Below are 23,995 nucleotides of genomic sequence, written 5' to 3' on the forward strand. Positions count from 1 at the left end.
ACTTTTATCCTATCGCTGCGCGTTCATGAAACATGTTGTTCTTTATTATGGTGTGAATGTTATGACTCGCTAGTAAGATTATCTGTGTACTTACCCTATTTATTCTGTTAACTTGCTATTGCGTCGGACCTTGGCTCTACGACATATATTCTTTAGATATTTTTCAGCTCTTGCACAAACGCCACGGTTTACTTTGTTGCTATAGTCCTAGATTGCGATAGTTGTGGGCACCAGTTAGAATGTGCATCTCGCGCGCTATCCCCCCTGTTTGTAACCGAGTAATTGATCGTTATGAGATTGCTACCCCTCTTTCTTGGAATGACGCATCTGCATTGCGAATATTTTCCATATCCATATACTGATACTACTTGAGGCTACAATGGAACTTTCATCTTACTCCGTGTAATCCTTGAGACTTGATACTTTATTGAAGATTTCATGAATTTCGTTTCTTGATCTCACATTCGTGCATGTTTTTCAACAACTGCGAGGCTTGCCACGTAAGAAGCGTTACATGTGGTTTCTGGAGCTTTAGGATAGAAGTTGTATTCTAAAGCGATAGTCAGTTCGGAATAGTGACTCCGATAGCTGAGGGTATGATATTGTCGACTTAGACGATGTCAGCACGATCTTTGAGTGACTCTAGAGAAAGAAGAATTTAGACGGACAACATCATCATTTTGGAGTTGCGGTGGTGTAACAGATGCATGAATCTGTCTTCGGGGTGCGTTGATATGACGGTTGCTCGGTATTTTCATCGTATTAGGGAAATTGACTTGCATAGATTTTGCAATTGTTATCGAAGCCAGTTAGAGCGATTGAACATGCCGCTTGGGCTGTATCAATGGTCTGAATCAGATGCATGAAAAGTGTTCCAAAAACAAGCTTGACTTTACAGATGATCAAGGGATATCCCTTCCTGTCTTATGATCAGTAAGATATGGAAACCTATTCAAGATAGTGACTTTCGCGTTGGACTTGGGACTATCTTCATTCTTCTTCAGTATGCCTTGGAATACGAACTTATAGCGCTCGAGTAGTTCATACAATATACCCTATATAAAAAAGTCTGATTAACCAGATTGATATTTTCAATACTTTTTCGATTACTCTATGTATAAAATATGTTTTTGATTCCAAATTTTACTTTCTTAAAATTATAAGATAAATGAAGATTCAAAATTACTATATATTATTATACTTAAAATTTTGAATTATAAATGTTGAAAAATGGATTTATATTAAAATTCAAATATAAGTATCTACTCAAATTCCGAAAATCCTAATAATATGATTGGTCAATAAGTTCCTATTAAGCAAAAGCGCCATAAGTTCACACTCTAGGGGATATAGGCTGGTGTTTCATTGTCATGTCTTCTGTCAGAGCTCGATAGAGACACAGGTATGAATCATATGAGTTTTCGGAGATTTTGGACATATGAGAAGTTGGATTTGATGATGCTAAGACGCAGTTCAGATTTGAGTGTCGAACAGCGGGGTGGTCTGAAAATGAAGGGAAATACTTCGTTGCTGGTATGGTAGTGTATTGGCAACTTGCGAATTGAGAAATCTGGCTAGCTTTCAAAAGAACTCGAACTTGGTGGTTGAACTTCCCGATCTGGAGAGGTTTTGACAATGCACAGAGAATCAAGCTGGAATGGTTAGATAGATCAGAAACACATCTATGATTCTCCTGGCTCAACTTGCCAAATCGGAGTGATGAAAGCTGCAAGAAACCTTGGATGTAAAGGAGCAGCAGAAAGGATCGCAATCGGGTAGAAGGGCATACGTCTTTTCAAAGAAACGGGAAATGATGAAGTGGATCTTTTAGCAAAGTAAGGAAACAAGACACCCTACCTTCATATTAAAATGGCCTTACCATGTTCCATATACTTTCAATTCAAATTAACTCGCATGTTGTATCTTACTACTCAACACATCAAGTCGAAATCACAGTATTTCTTCCTTCCCAGATATCGAAAACTACTCGGGGAATTGAGGCACAAAAATAATGATCAGTGGGGGACGATAAGAAAAGGGTCACTAATCCTTCCATTGAAGAAAAATCGGTTATGAATACTCTACACCGATTCTAGTCTTCCCCAAGCGATGGATGGAGAAATAAGAAGAGAATCTCTAGGATATCTTCGACAAAGATGTCAGAACTAGAAGAGAAGTTAAGAGAACACTTTTGGTGCCTCAACCCAGATGCACTTTAGATATATTCTTCATATTAAAGTAGTAACACGCTCTAATTTTCTCCTTTATGATAGATTTTCCTGTGCGGAATTGCCATTCAATGTATCTGTTACGAGCCCTGATATCATTGAATGGAGCGATGAACTCAACTGGTAATATGAAAGCAATCAATACAACAAAGCTAAATACCTCAAGCTAACATTTATAACGAAGCCAGTCGTACAGTCACCAACCCAACGAGTTTAGCACAATGAACTGCGCGACGAAGCTAGCTACGGCGGGGTAGTTTATTGGAACTTGACTAATTTATACGTTGGGGTGTATCATGACGCTAATTATGTGAAATATCAACGGGTGAAGCGGATGATGATGTTGAATCAAGGGCCAAGGGTTGGTGTTGTGATAGAATGGGTATTTAGACTGAGGGGTTTGTTTGAAGGGTGTGGTGAAGGATTGCTGGGATATATTGAGTTATTGGATTGATATGTTATAAATGTCGGTTCGGCTGACTGCGGCAATAAAGTTCAGTCCAACTGATATATTCTCGTCATTGTTGAGAGTAGAGTTCAGAAGGAGGAAGGAGTTAGTTCAGTGATGGTAGGGTGCAAGGAAACAATCCCTCTTAGTAGGTTGAGTGTTTTGTTGTAGCACTTTGGAAGTTTAATAGATTGCTTCTTCCGTTTACCACTTAGTACTTTTCGAAGTGATAGGTAGTACGAGGTTCAAATTCAAATCCACAAAAGTTCTACCAATTAAGTCTAGCGATTCATGCCGGGTTACACACGACTTTACATCCATTTACATTCTTCGCCGTCAACTTCCACTCACCCTACCAATCCTTATTATCCCGACTCTCCAACCCCTACACCTGTGCCATCTTCGCCACCGTGTACGCCGCCTCTACCAGCGCTTTTTGTTGACCAACACAAGCCCGTGGTCCTCCACCAAATGACATATATTCCCACGAAGTCGGTTTGAAATTGGGGAATTCCATCGATCTGGATTGAAAGATTCAACCTCGCTTCCGAAGATTTTCTCGTCACGATGGAGAGTATATTGGTTTGTGTAGATCGTTGTACCTTTAGGTGCGAAGATTGGAGATTCTCCGTTTTTGCCGCCTCCTCTCTAGGAGTATTGTATCGCGCAGAGCAATGCGGTTCATGATTGGGAATACGGGGTATAGGCGAAGAGCTAGAGAGCCGGTTCATCAGTACATTAGTCTCACTCTTAAATTTGATAGAATCAACCAACTTACATTCGCGCAGAATATTCTGAAAGAAAACGTGATCTCGTAGTAGATCAAATAATTGAGAAGACCCCTCAAGGTCTAGATACTGTACCTCATCTCGAAGTCTTTCATAAAGATCCGGATTACGCGACAGGAGAAACAACGAGTTACTGATCAAAACGTATGTGGTACCTTGCGCAGCCATCATTCCCTGAATAATGTTCTGACGAATCTCTATGCGATCATCAGTCTGCTTAGCCAGACCCTCTAGAAGACTCTTTTGCATCAGTAGATGTGAAATCTCTTGAATGGTGGGCTTTTTCTGTGTCTTTTCTAACGCTTTGTTAATGAATGCATTAATGTAGTCATAAACTTGCTTGTGAGCAACAGTTGTGAGTGATTTCGGGATGAGCAATTTAAAAGGGCCTATCAAAAACGAGAGTCCTGTTCCGATCATAGATGCGTTGAAAGCTTTAATGAAGTTTGTTGCTGTCTTCCTTTCATCTTCACTGCTGGTGTTTGGGGACATACCTATCAGAAATTTCAAGGTTGTTTCTAGATCGAATTTTATCAGTATCTCCTCCTTTTGATACCTCATTTGAAGTGCAAAACCTACGAGATTTGCACGCAAAGGTTGTAGATCAACAGTAGTACAACCATTGTCTGGAATATATCGAAGAAACTGCTCAACCGCAACTTTATATGCAGATAAACCCGAAATATTCGACTTGCTAAAACTTGGACGGAGGAGAGCTCTAGCTTTTTGCCATGTAACTCCATCTGTAGTGATGAATCCATGACCACAGAACGGCCCCATGACAGATAGTCTCGAGGGCTCATATCCTCAATCGTCATGATTTGTAGAGTAGACTGCTTGGATATTTTCCGTATCTATACTTCTCAGTGAGGAGGTACCAAAGTTGATGACTTCAAATTTCTTTCCACATTTTTTGCGAAAATTGGTAGAGAAAGTGATGCTTTGATGCGGTAGAGATTGTTGAATCTCTTGCAGCTTCAGATCAGTTCCAAATATTGGATCGGCGTGAGGATAAATGAATGGAATATCACAGTTGTATTGTCGTACGATTTCGGTTCTCGTGATTCGTCCATTGGTGATGGCATATAGTAGAAGAGCCGCAGCCCCCACAAATATGGATAGAATGATTTGAAACATTATAGAGAAGGGGTTAATCGACAACGACGACGGCGGCGATGGCGATGATAACAGCTATCAATTTCAGAGGAATAAAAAAAGAACCCCGTTTAGATCAATTTCCATTTAGATTTTTCTACTGGGAGATAACTAATCGTACTAATTCAACATTCAACATCTCATGCAGTTGATGCACGCATGTTGGTGGCACAATCACAATCGTCGCCTTTTGATTCTTGACCCGCTGACTGATCACCATAAAATCAGCAGTATGATTATGTTTTTATTGAGCTATCTATCTTGCCACATTAAAAACCACACTACAGGGTATGTCTATTGATAAGAGCGGTGACAAATGATGGATCTACCTCTTGATTCCTTCGCAGCATTTTACTTCGTATATTCCCTCTTATGTTATTCGAACAGATCATACTCTTTTCTCGCTCAACTGCTTGCATCAAGATTTCTTTAGAGAAACGATTCTATCATCCAGCATCTTTTCAAAAGTCCGCGTCAAATCGTCGCTGCTCCTCAACTTCCATTGACCACAAAGACTAGAGTCGCTTGACGCCGGCCATTCTCATAAATCAATAGCATCCTTTTAATAAGACATACTCAACTTACTAGCATGAAAGAATTCTACTAGCGCCAACAAGTTCTTGAAAAATAGCCGTCTCAGATCCCTGTTTGGACATGTCACCGTAGCTGATTTTGAAAGTAGACTCCAGATCCCTAATGAATCAGCACAGACGTCTTGCATATCGGTCAAAAAAAAGAGGAAATGTATGGGGTGATTGAGAATCCTCTACATCAAACTACAGTGTCATACAGCAATAATAAGATGTTATCCCGTCGCATCTTCATATATCGTATCTTCGAACTCCGGTCCTACATTCTCTCTTCATATCGTATGTTATCATGGATCCCATTCCAATTTTCAAAAGACTACTCAGTCTCCAAGCTTCATAACCTTTATGCGTGCCTCGAATGATGTCTAATACTGTATGCACAACTCAATCTTACATGAGATCTCGTATGAAATCTGACATAAGACCTTACATGCCATAATCAGACATACATCATTCCGCACTTGACATCTCTCACAGTCCCCATAATACCCAGATTATCTGCACCTCTTGCGCGTTTGCATTGTTGTCGCATTTAGATCCACACACAGTTTCCAAAAACAAGATAAACTCGCATAGAAACCCATCAGTTGCACAAAGCACTACACAGCGTGACACAAAACATAAGACTCGACCAATCCGAATCAACGGATAGTTGCACCCGCCCACAAAAATCATGCGCAAACGCGCGAGAAATGGGTTTGGACATTTTGACGGGTGTCACTGTACACTTACTGCAATGCTCCTTACATGGAGTGAAGTGAATGTAACACTGTAGATGGATTGGAGATTAGATTGCAGGAAGATGGATGGAGCTGGCAGGGCAATGAGACTTTGAAATCTAAGACATTCGTAGTATTTGCAACGTTTTTGTGGAATTGTGGATATAAATTCTGGTCTTTTTGTGGTAGGGAAACGGAAATCGGCATTGGTTTTTGGTCATCCGTACAATCCTGACTTAAAAACATTGATCAAAGTCAAAAATATATAAGTTCAACTGAAAGAATTTCGTCAAAGCAGATGAACTAGTCTGAAAGGACAAGATATCAAGTTTGATATCATGACATACCTAAGTCGGTACCCCGCAAACAAGATTTTGCGGGGGTTTCCACGTTGATAACTTATTGCAGATCTGGACATGGATAAAGATAACGTTGCATGCCTCGTAAGGCCTATTGTGCGCGGCCCCCACAAAGCTTGTGTTTCCCAAGAATCCTAGTGCCGTTATTTTACATGAAATTCATCTCTCCTCTCACCCCTGCCAACGCCAATTCCACATGGCTTCATGCATATACGGTAGATGGCTCGCTGCCGTCGATAATTTGCAATCTATCCAGTGACGACTAGGGAAGGGAATTTGCTTTTGATGAGCCAATCAGTATGTATGTTTCTTGCAATGAACCGTTGGATATGTCTATGATGTCCAAAACAGACAAAAGGCTTCCCTTAAAACGATTTGCGATCATGTAACGTCATACTGGTGATGTATCTCGTGGCTCAATCAAGATAATCACATTTGGGATACCCTATGAAAACCCGTTAAGATATCTCCATATAGGTATGATTCTTATTGTGTGGTCGATTGTCTCCAGAGAACTCAAGTACCAGATGATGTATATATTCGGTATGCCATATATTGCAACCAATCTGGTTCCTCGTTTCCTCTCATCCCTTCTGTCTATCATTTGCCGAACCTACCCCCACAGATCTGGCGTAGATACGAACATAGATATAGATATGGTGTCTCTCTCACCCTTTGTTTTATTGTCATCGTCTTTTTCATGTTCGGGATCTGGTTCCAAGAAACGCTCAAGAATCAAGTCAAGATTTCCATCGAGGATTGTAGGACGAACCTCATATACGATATACCGTGCAGAAAATACTTCTCGTGAACAACTTCTTATTCCTTCAGAGCATAATATCGTCGAACCTATTCAAAGTCATCAAGGACCGCGTCGATGCTCATTTGGCCAAATTCGGCACTTGTCGAATCACTCGAAAGGCACAAAGACTGAGGCAAATATTCTAAATAAGGAATTTGGAAGTTATTATCTGCTTGCAATAACATCCAGGCCTACTCCCTCAACGGAAAGAACACTACCAGAGAAAAAAAATTCGGGTAACAATGGCGTCAAAATTTCCACCTTCTGCTGACGGACCGTACAACGTCTTTGGAGAATCTTTTGAATCGGCAACAAAAAACATACAGGGCGAACGACGCAGATCATATGGCATTGGAGGAGCGGGGAATATTCGTAAGTAATCTTTATTTTTTCTCCTCTGCTTGGCGAAATGACACTTCAATAAATTAATCTAACAGTCATAAACGCATAGGCAAACCATCCGAGGTGATTTATACTCCACGAGAGAGACGTAGATCTGGTGCCTTCAGTAGTCCCTCGATTTCTCCATCCATCTCTCCCGCTACGAAGAAAGAAAACTTCTTGTCATGGCTTGGAATCGGAATCGGCAAAAAAGATGAGAAATAGTACTTGAAAGATGTGAGGGCTGTACGCTGGAAGAAAGGGATAACACGAAATTGATGATTGTGATGTATGATGATGACAATGATGAATATTGGTGAGAAGAACTAAGCCAGTAGAATGAGATTTGGGTTTCGGACACCGAATGAGAGAATGGGCAACGAGAATAGACCAAATGATAGCAGTGGTTTTCCCTACTTGAAGGTTTTATCAAACATGGAATTGATTATTTTGAGATGCAGAACGAAGATTTCTCTTGACATATCCTGGTGATCCTTAATATTTCGAAACCAACTTTGATCATGATTATAGAGCATAGGCCTTAGGATGATGATGGTAACGAAATGATTTGCTATGAGAAGGGCATCCGTCAATATCTGAAATATCTACATGCATGATTGTAGACATGGCAAGGCATATTCGTGCAATTGCATATATACGAATACGACAGATGTTGGTTTCCACTAGAAAGCCTGATCAACATAGCCTGAAGGTAGTTCAGCTCTTGATGGGGGATTGAGGATGCTTCATAGCAAAAGAGATGAAGATGAACTTGAAGGAAATGAAAGGAGATGCAGTGTTACAATTCTATACAGACAAATCTACATCGCACGTAACAAGTATATTGACTACCAAATCAATTGTTGCTTGATTTACATTCCCCGATTGTATGTGTGGACTTACCCACGTGACTCATTTTCCATCTCAGATTAGGTAAGCATTAGACATTCGGGTTTCAGTCCAGATCTTTGCCACGCGGGTCTGCTGCTGCCATACTGTCCGTGCCACCAACAACACTAGCACAGTACAGCCTTTCCACGATGCAATGCAATTGGTTGCTAATAAGGCGCAGGTAGGCTCGGTATGTGGATGTTCAAGTGAATCATTCGTTCAAGGTTCATCTATCCGAATTCGACCTCTTGAAGAAGAAACCGCCTCCATCTACCGACACTGTAATGCAAATATCTACTAACTAGGTAACTTAGTCTATTTCTATTTACCTTCATTTAAGTTCAGTTTGCTATCAGTCATTCTCAATCCATATAAATCACATCGGCAACGTCAAAATCCACAGCGGGAAGTATGTTTATACTTCCAAACATCATTTCCCAGTTCATTGTAAGTTATACGCAACGGCAAATGCTATTTTGCCACCACACTTCTTATCAGAGCTATCAGACTAGATCACTAACCTCAACTCTCCTCATAGTCTCAATATCATATCAGAACCTACACTTAAGATAACTTCTTCGGCTTGAGCATCTTCTGCTAGGCCGATCCTCACATCAATTACATGACCGAATCCCATACATCCCAGCCATGGGACCTGACTTGTGCCATCGAGCTTCATAATCTCCTTTCTACTTCGACTTTGAACAGCGATTTGCCATATTCTTACTATTTCCTACCCGAAAATGAGCCCTCCTCCACAGACAGAAGCGCACGTACCTTAGGTGATTTCACTCCAATATGGGATCACTTGGGTGTCGATGCTACGACAACTTGTCAAGATCCTGATGCTGAACCAAATGAGTCAGCACCATCTTCTTATACTTCTGAAGGGCTCTTTTCTGATCTTAATAGTCTGCCATCTTCTGCGACGGATGATTCAGATATTCCAGATATCTACCAAGACTATGTTACGAAAACAAGAACGGTACGATGGAAAGATAAGGCTCAAGGTACGAAAGTTCTGAAACTACAACAACGGGGGACACGAGCAAAGGCCAGGGAAGACTTGATATCCTTCCCGGAAGAGACGTCGATAAGGCAAATCTCTCAAACGAAAACAGACGTTAGATCTCCATTTCCTGCAGATCGTCTTTTCAATATCCAATTACCGAGACTACACAAACAGACACGGAGGCAGGTATTGTCTGATCCATGGACGGATGAGAATGAGAGTAGCGGACTTGAATCAGAGGTTGAAACACCTTCACGAACAAAATCTGCAAAACACTTCAGCAATGGTCCTGCTATCTTTGATACCCTTGAAGATAGGAATACGCTCCTCAAAAAGGGCGTCATATATCCTCTTCACGACCTGACTCGCGAAGAAAAGAGGATCAGGATAACTAAGAAACTATCTTATCAATTGAGGCTCGACAAAGCAGTCAGGTCTTCAAATAAGGAACCCATACACGTATTTGTTGATTGTAGCAACATTATAATTGGATTTCAGAACACTTTAAAAAGTGCACGACGATTTCCTGAGAGTGAAAAGATGGCCGAAAGTCCACCTTTCTCATATTGTTCACTAGCATCAATTCTGGAGAGGAACCGGACTGTCGCCAAAAGAATCTTGGTTGGATCCAGATCAACTAACAAAGAATCACCACCTCATTTTGACGAGGCTGAGATGTGTGGTTACGAAACCAATGTTTTGACTAGGGTGTATAAAAGAAGGGAGCACTCAACTGAAAAAGCGCGAGGAGGACTAGGAAATGGATACCTCACAGGACAATCGAGTAAACCTGAAACTCCCATCTCATCACAATCTACGAAATCTGGATTTGTCGAGCAGGGCGTCGATGAAATCTTACATATGAAAATGCTCGAAACTTTGGCCGATTACTCAATACCGTCAACCATTGTCTTGGCAACGGGAGATGGGGCCGAGGCTGAATACTCGGGAGGATTTTTCAAGAATGTGGAGAGAGCACTTGTGAAAGGATGGAACGTTGAATTGGTGGCTTGGAGCAGTGGTTTGAACCATGAATATAAAAAATGGTCGTTCCAAAATCGCTGGGGAAAACAATTTCGACTTATTATGTTGGATGATTTTAGCGAGGAGTTATTGGCGATTTACAAGAAGGTTGAAACGCCACTGACAACACTGGCGGAAGAGTAATCCAGGAAACTCGAGAAATCGACCTAGCGTGACCTCTTCTACCTCTCACATTCTTAGCAATAACATTGATGAAATTAGCGAATGTTTTTACGAAACCTCTATAGCGAAATAGAAATCATAGCAAGTAATGAAACTTTTTGTGCTACTCAAGAGGAAGTCGATGAGCAAATTTTGGTTACTTGAGCTATGCGGAATCTTGGCATACTTGGTTGTTGACACCCACCATGAGATACTCGATCATCATTTGATATGTTTGCACATTTTCGAATTTGCATCAGGCTGATATTAAGCTGTATGGAACTGGGGCTTCAGCTGAGTTATTTGCTGACTGTTATCCCATTCTAGGACCCCAACATGTAATATTTTAGATAAATCAGCCCTGGAACCGCCAATCTTCACACCGAGCAATATCAATGCACTGCCATGATTTTACTACATAATTCATCTCTTCTCTCGTTCTTTAGAGGTAAATATCCCAATTAGTTTTTGTTATAGCTCTCTGTAGTATACAATCATTCCTTTTGTTGCACCTTGTCTTTTGATACAGTACAAGACATCGATTTTAACCCGTCATACTCTCTCTTTTTCTCTCTATCCCACGAATGTTTACATTCATCTTCAATTTATTACTTCGGATTCTCAATCATTTCTTCAACATGCCGGGTAAATTTCAAAAAGTCGAGGAGATACTACATCATGAACAAAATCAGGCTCCACCACCCAAACGCTTTCCCATCGAATGGAATCATGGAGTTCTCAAGGCAGAACTTCTTGCTCACTCTATCTTCGCTGGGGAACATGATCATGATAAATTGAAAGAAGATTCCAATAAAGCTAAATTCGCTACGGGTACATATATCGGGACCAAGAAAGCAGTTTCAGAAGTTTACACTCTTGTCAACAAATCGTATGATTCCCCCCAAACCATAACACTGAGAGTCAAGTAACTGATCAATGATAGATTCGCCTCTTTCTTTGACGTTCATCAATTGGAATCTCATCTTCCTACTGCCCCCGTCTCCCTCGAAGAGAAAAGAGAACGCTTCCAATTCCAAACTCCCGGTTCGGACGGCTACCCCCCTCATCTAAGTCTTGAACCTAAAGTCGATTTTCTCCATTCTCTCAAAATCTTCCAACCAGAGCGACTCTTCGCCACAGCACCCATAGTGCAAAAAGTGATTCCTGAAAAATTTCTCGATTTCGCCTATGATGAACCAAATCAACGCACATTCGCTCTCATCGAGTCTGTCAATCAAAAACTCTTTGATGAAAGAAGAGATATTGGAAAACTAGCCAATATCGGAACGCGAAAAGATTGGTATAGTGATGAAGTGTATGCGCAACAACAATTCACGGGGGTAAATCCGGTGACGATCAAGAAAGCAGGGAAGGAATGGATTCAAAGATTCAAGGCAGCAGCTAGTGCGCAGGAGAAAAGAGATAGTTTGAGGGTGATTGAGGAGGCGGAGAGACAGGGAGGATTGTATGTGCAGGATTGTAGCTATTTTCGGAAGTTTGCGGGGGTACCACAGGGAGAGGATTTGAAGAGTGATGATGGGAAGAGGTTTGGGTGTGCGAGTGTTAGTCTTTTTCAGTGAGTGTTGAGATTTTTCCTTTTGATTTGCTTAGTTTTTACTTTTTGTTTCGTTTCGTTTGATTGCGTTGAGTTACGCTTTTACTTCTTCATCTCTTCACGGAGTATGTTGAGCACGAGTATGAGCGCAGCTGTAAGCTGTGTGTAAGCTTCATCCCATAAGCGCCGTCATTTGCATAATCAATCCTGATTTGACAAAGTACGATATGCATTCGTATCCCCTACGTACATAAGCTGGAAAGTCTTCAGCCCTGCAGTCAGCCCACGCCGCGCCGTTCCGCAAGGATGAAAAAAGTTACGTGGGGCTAACCGTCATCTCATCTTATGTCACACTAAATTCCGTACCGTCATTAAATCAAAAGCGTACTAACCCAAATAGTCTCCTCCCAAACGGTACTCTCCATCCCCTCGCCATAATCCTTGACTACCGCACCAATATCACCGATTCTCTCACTCTCTTTAACAACCGCACTTCCCCTTCCTCCCCCAAAACCCACGAAGCAACCGATTGGCCCTGGCGCTACGCAAAACAATGCGCCCAAGTATCCGACTGGCACGCCCACGAACTCGGTTCCCACCTCACGCACACCCACCTCATCGAAGAAGGAATCATCATTTCCTCGCACCGCACCCTCCCCGAAACCCACCCCATCTTTCAACTCCTCGCCCCCCACTGGCTCAAAACCCTCCCCCTCAACGCCGCCGCACGAGCAAGTCTCATCCCACAAGTCATCGTGCACATCGACGGGCTGCCCTCAGCAAGTAGTCTCCGCATGGTGTGCTCCCAATACGAAACCTTCGATTTCATCGGTGGCTATATCCCACACGATCTCGCCTCCCGCGGTTTTCCCCTCGCGGAACTCGACACCCCCAAATTTCACAATTATGCCTATGCGCGTAATATGAAACATATCTGGTTTATCCTCCGACGATTCGTGGCCGGAATGCTGCGCTCTTCATACCCTTCAGACTCCGCCGTTTCTTCAGACCAGCATCTGCAAAACTGGTGTCGCGAGATCCAAAGCGAAAGCGGAGCGAATATCTCTTCGTTCCCCACAATCACCACCTTTGATGACCTCACAGACGCACTCACAATGTGTATTCACATCGCCAGTACCCAACACACCGCTGTAAATTATCTCCAAGACTACTACCAAGCTTTCGTTCCGAACAAACCATCCGCGTTATTTTCTCCTCTCCCCTCCTCCCTCCATGAATTAGAATCCTACACCGAAAAAAACCTCATCGATTCCCTTCCCGTCCGCGAACCGCGCTCCTGGCTCCTCGCCTCGCATCTCCCATATCTACTGAGTAGTGTCGTCGCGGATGATCAGTCGCTACTCGAGTATGCGCTTAGCGTGCGCGGCGTAGCGGGGGAGAGTGATGGGACGGGGGAGAGGGAAGAGGTAGCGGGGAGGTTTTATGAGGAGTTGGTGGGGGTGGAGGGAGTGGTGAATCAGGTGGCCTTGGGGGTGGATGATAGGACGGTTTTGTATAGGGTGTTGGCGCCGGAGAGGACCGCAGTGAGTATTTTGATTTGAGTTGAGTTGGGTTAATTTGAGGGGTGGGGTGAGGTGGGGGAAGAGGTGGGAATTGAGGTTGGGAAAGGAATTGGGAAGGGAATTGGGATTGGATTGGATTGAGGTTTAATTGAGGTTGGATTGAGGTTGGGGGACTGCGGAGAAGAGAGCTTAGAGATATACTATGCTTTGTAACTGTTAAACTTTCCCGATATAGAACTTATAGATAGAATTTTCAATATGTAAATACTATTCTACCCAGTTACTCCTCACTCCTCATTCATTACTTATCACACTCCGCACACAAAATCAACATATATCTAGAAAAATTCCTAATACACAAGCACAAGCACAAACAATAACAAATCCCAAATAATAGTAATACTAATTCATTTCTGTACTTCCTAACTACTGTAAGCTAGCTATCAACTCCGCATACTAAACAACATCTGGTGTGTCTTCTTCGCTGACATTCCAGCTGCACCCTTATACTTGTCAAAAGTATGAATACCGATGGTATCTCTCACTGTTATTCGTCCTGAACTATCTGTCCCGTCCTGCCCACCAAATGACTCTTCAAACCGATGGTCGAAGACGATCATAAAACTCAACGCACTTTAAATCAAATTCACCCCTCGAAACGCAAAATAAACAAGCAAGCTAACAAAAGCAAGCTACCCAAAAAAGCCTCATCCCAGAAAAAAACGAACACAAAAAGCCTCAAAAACTCCCCCCGCTGCACCTTAGCATTAAACCATTCATTCATTTGCCCTCAACTCACGCTTCGCAAGGCAATCCCTTAATAAGGACTGTTGACCACACCATCCCTCCCCAACTTATATCTTCCACTGTTGCTACCACCAATTCTCGCACTATCTCTTCTACCATTGCTCCATCCAACTTTATGTGGCGTCATAATACTTTCTCTTGTTGGCTTCTTGAAGGTTTGCTTCGCTACCATATTGACTTCATTTGGTAATGCCACGATAACATTCTTATCACTACCGTATTTGAAATTATCGGCCTTGACTTCTTCAGCATAACGTTTAATACTATAAGTATCCTTGCTACCCCTCAAAAGCTTCTTCATATTCCACGTTACGATGAAAGGACCAGTAGCGGTAATGATGGATGTTTCGGTAAGCCCTTCTCCAGTATTGAAACGAGCTGGAGTGAAAGAAAGAGGAACACCAGTTTCATGTTGGAATTGGGCGACGTGAGCTGGTGTAAGACCAAGACGACGAGGTTGAGGTTTTGAGTCTTTACCGAATGATTTTTCGAATCCGAGTTTGCCTTCATTCTTACCATCTTTTTGAAGAGCATCAATGAGGAGAAGATAAGTACGACAAGTAGCCAAGACCCAACGACCATCGGCACTAACATCTAGACCAATGATAGGTTCACCAAGAGCTGGGATGTGAGTCTTTGCGTTGATGCCAAGACGATCAAACATACGGATGTCACCCTTGTTACTAGCGACAGCGATGTATCCTTTTTCTGTGGTAGCGGCAGCCGAGAAATCATTCTTAGACACATATTGTTTGAGTTCAGAATCGACAAGTTTGTTGCCTGCAAGACGAGGATCGATACGATAAAGAGCATTTCGAGAAAGACCAAGGAAAGTCTGCTCCCCTGTCATTTGAGCGAATTTGCTTTCGGGTGCAAAAGTGTTGACAGGAATATCATCATGAACTTTCCATTCATCAACAATCTTTCCATACTCCAAATCCATTCTATAAAGTGAATTTGGGTTATTTCCATCTTGAAGAATCATATTCGTATCCTCAGCGTGAAGCATAACTTTCTTTGGATTAAAGAGTTTGCCGTTTGGTGCTTGAACTTTTGAAATGTTGGTCGAGAATTCCAAATTGTTATTAGGTGTATGTTTGAAGACACCAATCTTAGATCCTCTAACAACAAATGATCGATCGTGTTTGTATCCAACCGCGAGTTGTGAATTGACATTTCCATCATCGTCTTTGGTGACAACATCATCTTCTTCCTCATCAGAGTCGTAATGTTCGCTTCTTTGTCCATCGTCTTGATCCTCCACTTCCTCCTCCTCTTCCTCTTCTTCCTCGTCGCCCTCGACAAAATCCGGAGCGTCCTCCATAGTAAGATCCTGGAATGCCTCGAGAACATATTCTCTCTCATCCTCCTTACTCTTGTTCCACTTGATTTCATTCAATTGTTCCCACAAAGCTTGCATCAAACCTTTCTGGAATCTTGTAACTGTCTCTTGATCCTTAAATCGAAGAAGCCATGAATATGCTTGATGATCGGGTGTATAGGCGTTGAAAATGAAGGAGAGGTATTCGAAATTGAAAACTGGATTAATATCCGCAATCACAGCTTGACCCAACCAGTCTCTATCCTTACTACTAAGTTGTAACCAATATTGCCAATTTCCAACCTCGGTAACAGTTGCTGTAACCTCATCATCTTGCTTCAAAAATGTTCCAGAAATGAAGTCGAATAAATGTAACTCGGCGGTTTCCTCTGCCAAGACAGAAATAGCCTCAGGATGTTTAGCAACAGCCGGTGCCTTTGTTGGGGTCTTTCCAACCGGTGATGGACTTCTAGGTGGCGCCCTTGATCCTCTTGTAACAGGACTCATAGTTTCCTTCAATGCAGAATTTGCCGTACTTCTAGTAACTGCCTGATCGATAGCTGGGAACGATTGTATAGGACTCAAACTTATAGGGCTTGTAGGTGGACTAGCATGCGGAATTGGGTCTTCCTCTTCGAAGGCAAATTGACTCAACTCCTCCTCGGTCGCGGTTAAATATTTTCTCCTGAATTTTCTCTCAAATTGACAATGAACAGCTGTAAGTTCGAATGATTGAACCTGACTGTTCTCTATCGAAACGTCGCAAACAAATTCGTATAGATCGCCCGCGTCACCGCTCAAATCTCTCCAAGCAAGGACTTTTTCACCGCCTTCGCGAATTTCCGATCGAAAATGTAAACTTTCGTCTAGGAGGAATGTTTTCTCGTCGCGTTCCCCAGTCAAAGCTGCAGTGCCGTCTTCGTCGTCCGCAGCCTCGTCGTCCAACAATTCTTCCTCGCCTTCTTCGTAGGCTCTTTGAATCACAAGTTGATATTGAAAATCTTGCCCTGTTCTTCTGATCCTCGCAGCAGCGTCACGGAATATAAGTTCGGAATATCCTTTGGGTGATAGTGGTCGGACAAGATAAAGTTGGCCTTGAGGTAGTTCGATCAAAGATTCTTTGGATGTATCACCAAAGATCAATTTACCGACTGTTGTATATGTTAGATGTTGTTGCGAAAGAAGTTGTAGATTTAGTTTGCGCTTTGCTTATAAAAAGCTTGAATGAAGATCGAATGAGGGGTAAAGTGGCGGGGCGGACTATTTGTTTACATACCATTCCTTAACATAAACATCCTGTCGTCTTCGTTGGCAATCAACAACGTGTATCTTTAAGCCCTATCCCTAAGCTCAAAAAAGATGATGTGCTAACTATCAAAAGAAGGTGGTAGTGAAATGTAAATCTCAAGGAGGAGGGGGAAAGTGTTTCTTATATTATTTTTTTAGTATTATGAGGCAAACAGAACATGATGGTTGTGATAGGCAACTCCAAGCCGTATAAGTTCACAGCCTCGCCTTGTAAGCGAGGATGTCTAAAATCTAAGGCCATTATTCTATCACTTGGTTGCATTCAGTGAGAACCTTGAAGTTGATATTCAAAGAAAAGTTTGGAATTTTATAGAACTGAAATCCTATTTTGTTTTTGACTCACTCTCACTCTCACTCTCACTCTCACTCTCACTCTCACCCTCAAAATTCATGTGTTTATTTATTATTTTTCCTAGGATTTTTTTCCCTGTGCAATCACTGGAAACTTGATTTTGAAATTTGAGATGAATGACGCTCCGCTGGCCCTCCGGGGGCCACTGCCGTGGAGGCAGATCAGCTAGAAAGAAAACGAAGTTTCATATCAAATGAGCATTGAGATGTGTCCAACCACTAGTATACATAGCGGTACTGAAGCTTTAAAATATTCTTAAAACTACGTATAAACAATACAATAGACATAAATCTTTCAACCCTTCCCAAATATGCTCTTACAATAACCTTGAAAAGCCCCGAATAACTACCTAGTAGATCCAGAGAAAAAGATACCTACCTACCCAAGACAATCCCCAATTCCTGCAAGATATAATATCTTCCCCCCTCTCCTCTACTCTGTAAAACCACAGTCAAGACAGAAACGTCATATTTGTTACGACTTACAACTTACACGATGGAGGCTCTGCTTCTGCTCAGATCCTCATCAAAGCAACGCCACAACCATATCATGGCTGTGCAAGAAATCCACCATTCCTAGTAAGTCGGGTACCCAACTGTTACGACGGCATCCAACATACTGCATCACATGATCAGGAAGTCACGGGATTAGGGACTCCCACTGGATCCCACTGCTCCCACCTAATAGAACATAATGGGATCAATAGGACAACAGAGAACGAAGATTTATATAAAGAAATGGGTTTTATTATAATATAGAGCTTTATACTTAAGAACAATTATTAGTTTCATTACTATAATTACGAGAATTGTAACCAATTACAATCTTATTGAAGTCCTACTTGAAGTCTAATCTAAACCATTTCAAGAGAACTCTAGACACTTTCACATGACCCTAGAGGCAGCTCCCGTAACATTGACTTTCTGACCACCCCTGTTTTGAGCCACCCTTTTACACCAAAAAGTTCTTTTTCAGCTTATCAATATCTCTATCAAAATATAATATAATTTATCGAAAATTTATATATATATAATTCAAATCATTTCAAGTCTTTACTGAAAATTTTAGATTTTGAGGATTTTTTTCAAGTAGAGATCTAAAGTTTTAAAATACTAATTTTTTAATTTATATAGGAATTATATAAAAATTTGAAACTAGTTTTAAATCTTTAATAACTTTTTAATTGTAATTGATAAAAAGAAATTAATTACTTTTTTCAGGCTTTTAAACTAGAATCTATATAGAAGATTAAAGAAACAAAAAAAAACTAATAGTTATAAAGATATAATTTAAGTAGGGAAAAATAACTTCTATAATTTCGAAAGTTCTTTTATAAATACTTATCAATTGATATTTTTTTTAATTCTTTTAAATTTTTTATATTATAAATAAATAAAATTTATGATAAAACTTTATAATTTATTTTTAGTAATTTTAGTTAAAAAGTTATTAAAGATTTTTTTTAAAAAAAAAGTAAAATTTGTATATAATTCTTATACAAATTAGAAAATTAACATTTTGAAACTTCAGATCTCCACTCACAAAAATCCTAAAAATCTGAAATTTTCAGAAAAAACTTAAAATGATTTGAATTATACATATTGAAATTTCCAATGAATTCTATTTGAAAATAAAAAAAGTTTTTTTGTCAATTTTAGTAACAAAAGGTAGCTCAAAACAAAGATAATCAGAAAATAGGACACTCGACTTACAGCCTCTTTTTTCTCCCACGTAGAGCCTGAGTACATGCACCGTAGAAACAAAAACACCTCCAATCACTCCCCACTCCCCTCGGAGCCGGAAAAACTATCTTCCCTCCCAAAATAATAATTACAATCAAGCTATCAAAGGATCTAGAAGATATCCCCCCCCTCAATCAACATCTTATATACCTCCCAACTTCCCCTCTCCCCCTCTCCCCCGCAAGCAAAACCCCCCAAAACCAAAACCAAGATGCCCCTCCAAAAAGCCCTCAAAGCCGCTTCCCACGCCTCGCGACAAATAACCGCCGTCGTCGTGTCCAGCGGCCTCATGGAAAAAACCGTAAAAGTAAGAATCGGAACACAAGTATGGAATCAGCATTTGCAAAAGGTATTTCTCTCTCCTCTCCCCCCATCCCCTTTTTTCCCCTTCCTCTTCTTTCTCCTCCCTCCCTCCCAAACCAACCCATCAAGCTAACTCCCCTCCCCTCCCCCCCAGAAATTCAACTCCAAAACCCACCTCTTAGTTCACGACCCCCGCTCCTCCCTCACAACCGGAGACATCATAACCATCACGCCCGGCCACCGCACCTCCAAAACCGTGCACCACGTCGTCTCATCCATCATCGCTCCCTTTGGCCGACCCATTTCCGAGCGACCGCCCATCCCCACGGCCGAAGAACGCATTGCGGAGCGCGAGCGCAAGTTAATGGCGAAGCATATTCGGAAGGGGAGTTGGAGTCGGTGGGGGTTTGAGCGGGATCCGAGGGGGATCGAGGGGAGCGAGTGGTTCGTCGAGGGCTTTGCTGAGGGGAAGAAGGGAAAGGAGGAGGAGGTCATTCAGGCAGAGGAAACGGCGAATGGGAATGGGGAGGAAGTAAGGCTTGTGTAGGTAGTGAAAAGGGAAATGGATGGGGATATAGGTGCATGTGCAAAATTTGGCGTTCAAGGTGTATCATATATTTGTGTATAGGAAGTGTATGAAGATGGGATTGTATCATAAATATCATGTATAAAGAATGACATGGGGAATGAACTCATCAAGTTATATTTCTATCGAGTACGTTAAGGTATGGTTGATAATGGCAATCAACCCAGCTTTTATCACCCAGGACTCCATGCTCATGACGCTGAACTCCCGATCCCGCCTATGCCCTCCAGCTATCAAGAACCTTTCCATGCACCTCCCAAATTCCTTAAACCCATGGACCCTATTGTATACCGAGCCCCAGATCCATCCAAAAGCGAAAATATTGATACACTAAGTCATATACATATACACACGGCATTCAATTATTGCCTTGAACTTGACCTTGACCTTAACCTCCACGTTCACCAAACTCCCTTGCCCAATCCTCAAATTCTTGTAGTCCTTGCTTGCTTACACTTGGTCTAATATTGACCAAACTAGCTTTAAAGTCTTCAATTTGCATTGGTCGAATATCATCCATAGTCATTTCCAAAAGCTTTTCCCCGAGAGACCGTAGAGGTCCCATGGCCGCATCTTTAGCTAATGCTGTAATATCAGATCCCGAAAATCCTATATATTGTTAGAAATCTTCAATAACGAGCTCAACAAAACTTACCATCGGTCAATTTGACCAACTCATCAATATCACTTTCTTTCAGCCCATGCTTTTGATGTCCCAATAAGGTATGTAATTGCTTGCCTCTCGTCTCATCCTCAGGTAAGGGAATGTACTGTCGTCTCACGAATCTTCTTCTTGCAGCTTCGTCAATTGCCCAAGGCAAGTTTGTTGCAGCAAGTACCAACACTCGACTAGCATCCCCCCTTTCCTTTTCCTTGTCTGTTTGTTCTCTACCAGCTGCAGCTCTTTGTAAATCACTCCACTGAATAAGAAACTCGGTCTTAATACGTCTTGTGGCTTCGTGCTCACCTCCAGATCGTGCAGAAAGAAGAGAATCAATCTCATCGACGAAAATGATACTTGGGGCCAGTGCTTTGGCAAGAGAAAACAATGCGCGGACCAGTTTTTCAGACTCACCCAAGAACTTGCTTGTCAAACTGCTAGCTGAGATGGAGAAAAAAGTAGACTTCGACTCGGTGGCGACCGCTCTTGCTAACATAGTTTTACCAGTACCTGGGGGGCCAAATAGGAGCATACCACGAGCTGGTTCGCGAAGGCCCATAAACAGATCTGGTCGTAGAAAAGGATAAACAACAGCTTCTTTAAGCGCATTCTTAGCAACATCCAAACCAGCAACATCCTCCCAGTGTACCTCATCACCTTGAACTACAATCTCATTAAAAATTTGTTTAGCAGCCCCTTCATCCACTCCTTTCGGCAAATTCTTCATGAGATGTTTGACTTTCTCCTCCCATGCACTCTTGACCCTATCCGTGGTAGAGTCATTGGACTCTTCAGATGTGGGAGTTGTAGGATCGACAAGTATTGGCGATACCACCTGCTTTTGCTTTCTTTTAGGCCGAGTTCGCAATTCTTCGCTACTGGTATCATCATTCGCACTCTGAGATGAAGTGTCATCTCCGTGTACTCGCCTCAGTTCCTTCCCTCGTGACTTTTTGCTATCATCTACACGCCTTGGTGAGGAAATGTTCGCAGATATAGGTTTTCTTTGTAAGCGATTTGCTGACGTTGAAAGTTCGGCATTTGAATCTACTCTGGGAGCGGGTCTCCTACGTTGAGGTACCGGTATGTTGTCTGGATTGCCTTTCTTGGCAATTGTATCAGGATACTCTTGGAGGTAGGTCGGGTATTTTAATGGTTCAAATTTCCCTGGTGTTCTTGAGTGAGGTGGAGGTGGTGGAGGGCCCTTCTTAAGCTGCGAGAACGTTGTAGCGGAAGATTCGGCTGGTCGTGGTTGTGACGATGGGCCGAAGTTAGGCTCAACGGCTTGCGGTATAAGTGGAGAATCCATTCCAATCATGTCATTCACGGTGGCGGTGGTGAGAGAATGTCCAGCAACAGCACCTGGTTGACCTGGATCCGTTGGAGGAAAAGGATATCCATTTGATTGACCTGTAGCTCCGACCAAATCGTTCAAGCCTGTCAATAAATCTGGTGGCGATTTCCGCGGCGGTCGTACGTCTGGTACTAGCGTTCTGGTTGTGCTATCAAATCGGACTGGAGTCGGAGGCACTGGCTTCCCTTTGAGTGAATCTGAAAAGCCGGGCTTCTCGCCCGGTAAATTCGTTGTGCTACTATCAGTCTCTGGATCTTGCAAACGGCCCAATTTGTCCTTATCTTTCCCCTTTCTGCTCATTGTATTCCATGCCAGGGTAGCAGCTTTATTCGTTATAGGATTCTCATCTTTCTTTCTGCTTGATCGAGAAGTCTTACTTTTCTTGGAATCGCCAGATCTTAATGTTTGAAGCATTGTTCTTCCTCCTTTTTCGGGACTAGGACTTCTTGATTCTTTCGACATTTTATGTTGTGGTGCAGGGAATGATGGATGAGATGTTGGAGCGGACGACCTAGACGATGCTGTTGGTAATGCAATCGAAGAACTTGACACACTTCTTCCACCGCCAACAACCGCCATCTCTGAGCTATTCTTTGGAGCCATCGAAGGTCTTTGAGGTAATGGGGGCGGGGTGGGTTTTGGCAGGCCATCATAATTGACCGCGGGAATTGTACCCTCCCCGATTGTATTACTCATACTTGTTGTAGCAGGACGTTGAGAATCCGAGGAAGCGCGCGAAGACTTCAAAAATGATTTGAGCCTTCCACTGCCACTGCCGCTGCTAGTTTCTCCTGGTGGTGTCTTTTCTCCATTGTTCTTCTCTTCCCGCGAGACTTTTAGCGCTTCTAATAGATCGACACGTTCTTTGCATTGCATTTCCATCGACCTCAGACTATCCTTCAAAGCCTTTTCCGTTTCTGATTTGGGGGTATAGCCTGCGGGAACTCGATACGCATTATGATAATAGATTTGATCGAGCGCCGACCGCCATGATCTTAGAGCTTCTGCCTCGTTACCCTGTGTAGAAATAAAGCCATTAGTACTTTCTCTTTCCAACGTCTTCATTCCCCGGATGAATATGCACGTCTTTACTAACCTGTCCTTCGAAATACACAGCCGTCGAACAAATCAAATAGCACTCATCGTATGTCTTTTGCAGCGATGAAGATTGCTTGCTTCGCATCATGACAGATTTTCTCGATCTTGCAATCGTTCATTAAAATTGGCGTTGATAACAATCGTACTAGACAGTATGTTATGAAGAATAATGGTACGGTTGTTGATATTATGACGTCTCGTGGGTGTTCTGGTCGTTCGCAATCGATAACTGATATGTCCGATGTAGAAGATTAAATCATGTGTTTTCCCTTTGCGGATAAGGGTAATAAGGCTCGAGGCTGTGACGTAGGTAAGATGCGGATGCTTGGGGCCGGGTATTCCAGATGCTTTTATTTATTATTGTTGTTGCGAGAATGATTAACTTGACTTTATTCCAATCGAAAACCCAGTTCATCTATTCCTTCTTACCCGACCAGTTTGACTCTCGAATGGACTCGAAAGACTGTGTATATCAAAAGTCGAGAAGTTATTCGCATCTGGTCGTGATTGTTGGTTGGTACTGTGCATCAAGATTGATTCACTGGTGTTCATGTAAGTAAGGTTACGAGGATCAATTTAGAGTTGCATTGAGTGGGCTCTCGTTGCCGATCTTACGGTATCCAACGATAGAGGGGCATGGACGGCGCTCCAAGAGAAGTTATCAGACTCTGTTTCTTCGGGTTTCTTCTACTCGAGGACGGACTTCATTCATAGACGCCAATAGCCTTATTCAACCTATCAATGAATCCCTTCAACAAATTCAAACCCTACCCTCATTCTTTCCCAGATTCATTCTCCACCATCTCCACGACAATGTTCATTCTTCG

The 23,995-nt window shown here is 42.2% G+C and overlaps 7 protein-coding genes across 7 annotated transcripts; 4 read left to right on the top strand and 3 right to left on the bottom strand.

Moving 5' to 3' along the window:
* Positions 1 to 2,997: 2,997 nt before the first annotated feature.
* EAF01_000581 (uncharacterized protein) lies at positions 2,998 to 4,244 on the bottom strand (the record flags this gene model as incomplete). The annotated part of the gene is made up of 3 exons (XM_038908831.1): positions 2,998 to 3,004; positions 3,052 to 3,390; positions 3,451 to 4,244. 3 exons carry the CDS (start codon positions 4,242 to 4,244, stop codon positions 2,998 to 3,000), a joined length of 1,140 nt encoding a protein of 379 aa, XP_038775737.1.
* A 2,699-nt stretch (positions 4,245 to 6,943) lies between these two features.
* EAF01_000582 (uncharacterized protein) lies at positions 6,944 to 7,695 on the top strand (the record flags this gene model as incomplete). The annotated part of the gene is made up of 3 exons (XM_038908832.1): positions 6,944 to 7,250; positions 7,279 to 7,461; positions 7,541 to 7,695. The coding sequence occupies 3 exons, from the start codon at positions 6,944 to 6,946 to the stop codon at positions 7,693 to 7,695; spliced, it is 645 nt and encodes a 214-aa protein (XP_038775738.1).
* A 1,288-nt stretch (positions 7,696 to 8,983) lies between these two features.
* On the top strand, positions 8,984 to 10,540 carry EAF01_000583 (uncharacterized protein; the record flags this gene model as incomplete). Its single annotated transcript, XM_038908833.1, has 1 exon — positions 8,984 to 10,540. The coding sequence occupies one exon, from the start codon at positions 8,984 to 8,986 to the stop codon at positions 10,538 to 10,540; it is 1,557 nt and encodes a 518-aa protein (XP_038775739.1).
* Positions 10,541 to 10,954: 414 nt separating this feature from the next.
* On the top strand, positions 10,955 to 13,990 carry EAF01_000584 (uncharacterized protein). The gene is made up of 3 exons (XM_038908834.1): positions 10,955 to 11,447; positions 11,502 to 12,134; positions 12,514 to 13,990. Exons 1-3 carry the CDS (start codon positions 11,143 to 11,145, stop codon positions 13,673 to 13,675), a joined length of 2,100 nt encoding a protein of 699 aa, XP_038775740.1. The 5' UTR covers positions 10,955 to 11,142; the 3' UTR covers positions 13,676 to 13,990.
* Positions 13,991 to 14,453: 463 nt separating this feature from the next.
* Positions 14,454 to 17,059, bottom strand: EAF01_000585 (uncharacterized protein; the record flags this gene model as incomplete). Its single annotated transcript, XM_038908835.1, has 2 exons — positions 14,454 to 16,915; positions 17,041 to 17,059. 2 exons carry the CDS (start codon positions 17,057 to 17,059, stop codon positions 14,454 to 14,456), a joined length of 2,481 nt encoding a protein of 826 aa, XP_038775741.1.
* A 2,114-nt stretch (positions 17,060 to 19,173) lies between these two features.
* Positions 19,174 to 20,158, top strand: EAF01_000586 (uncharacterized protein). The gene is made up of 2 exons (XM_038908836.1): positions 19,174 to 19,515; positions 19,624 to 20,158. The coding sequence occupies exons 1-2, from the start codon at positions 19,378 to 19,380 to the stop codon at positions 20,014 to 20,016; spliced, it is 531 nt and encodes a 176-aa protein (XP_038775742.1). The 5' UTR covers positions 19,174 to 19,377; the 3' UTR covers positions 20,017 to 20,158.
* Positions 20,159 to 20,443: 285 nt separating this feature from the next.
* On the bottom strand, positions 20,444 to 23,256 carry EAF01_000587 (uncharacterized protein; the record flags this gene model as incomplete). The annotated part of the gene is made up of 3 exons (XM_038908837.1): positions 20,444 to 20,664; positions 20,711 to 23,087; positions 23,167 to 23,256. 3 exons carry the CDS (start codon positions 23,254 to 23,256, stop codon positions 20,444 to 20,446), a joined length of 2,688 nt encoding a protein of 895 aa, XP_038775743.1.
* Positions 23,257 to 23,995: the final 739 nt, after the last annotated feature.

Source organism: Botrytis porri (assembly GCF_014898465.1).
Source record: "Botrytis porri strain MUCL 3234 chromosome Unknown BPOR_001, whole genome shotgun sequence".
Taxonomy (NCBI): Eukaryota; Fungi; Ascomycota; class Leotiomycetes; order Helotiales; family Sclerotiniaceae; genus Botrytis; species Botrytis porri.

Excerpts from the sequence above, each read along its gene's own strand:
- EAF01_000586 (XM_038908836.1), top strand. The coding sequence starts at position 19,378 with ATGCCCCTCCAAAAAGCCCTCAAAGCCGCTTCCCACGCCTCGCGACAA. Across the intron at positions 19,516-19,623 it reads GGAATCAGCATTTGCAAAAG|AAATTCAACTCCAAAACCCA; the intron begins GTATTTCTCTCT and ends CCTCCCCCCCAG.
- EAF01_000584 (XM_038908834.1), top strand. The coding sequence starts at position 11,143 with ATGTTTACATTCATCTTCAATTTATTACTTCGGATTCTCAATCATTTC. Across the intron at positions 11,448-11,501 it reads TACACTCTTGTCAACAAATC|ATTCGCCTCTTTCTTTGACG; the intron begins GTATGATTCCCC and ends GATCAATGATAG. Across the intron at positions 12,135-12,513 it reads GCGAGTGTTAGTCTTTTTCA|TCTCCTCCCAAACGGTACTC; the intron begins GTGAGTGTTGAG and ends TAACCCAAATAG.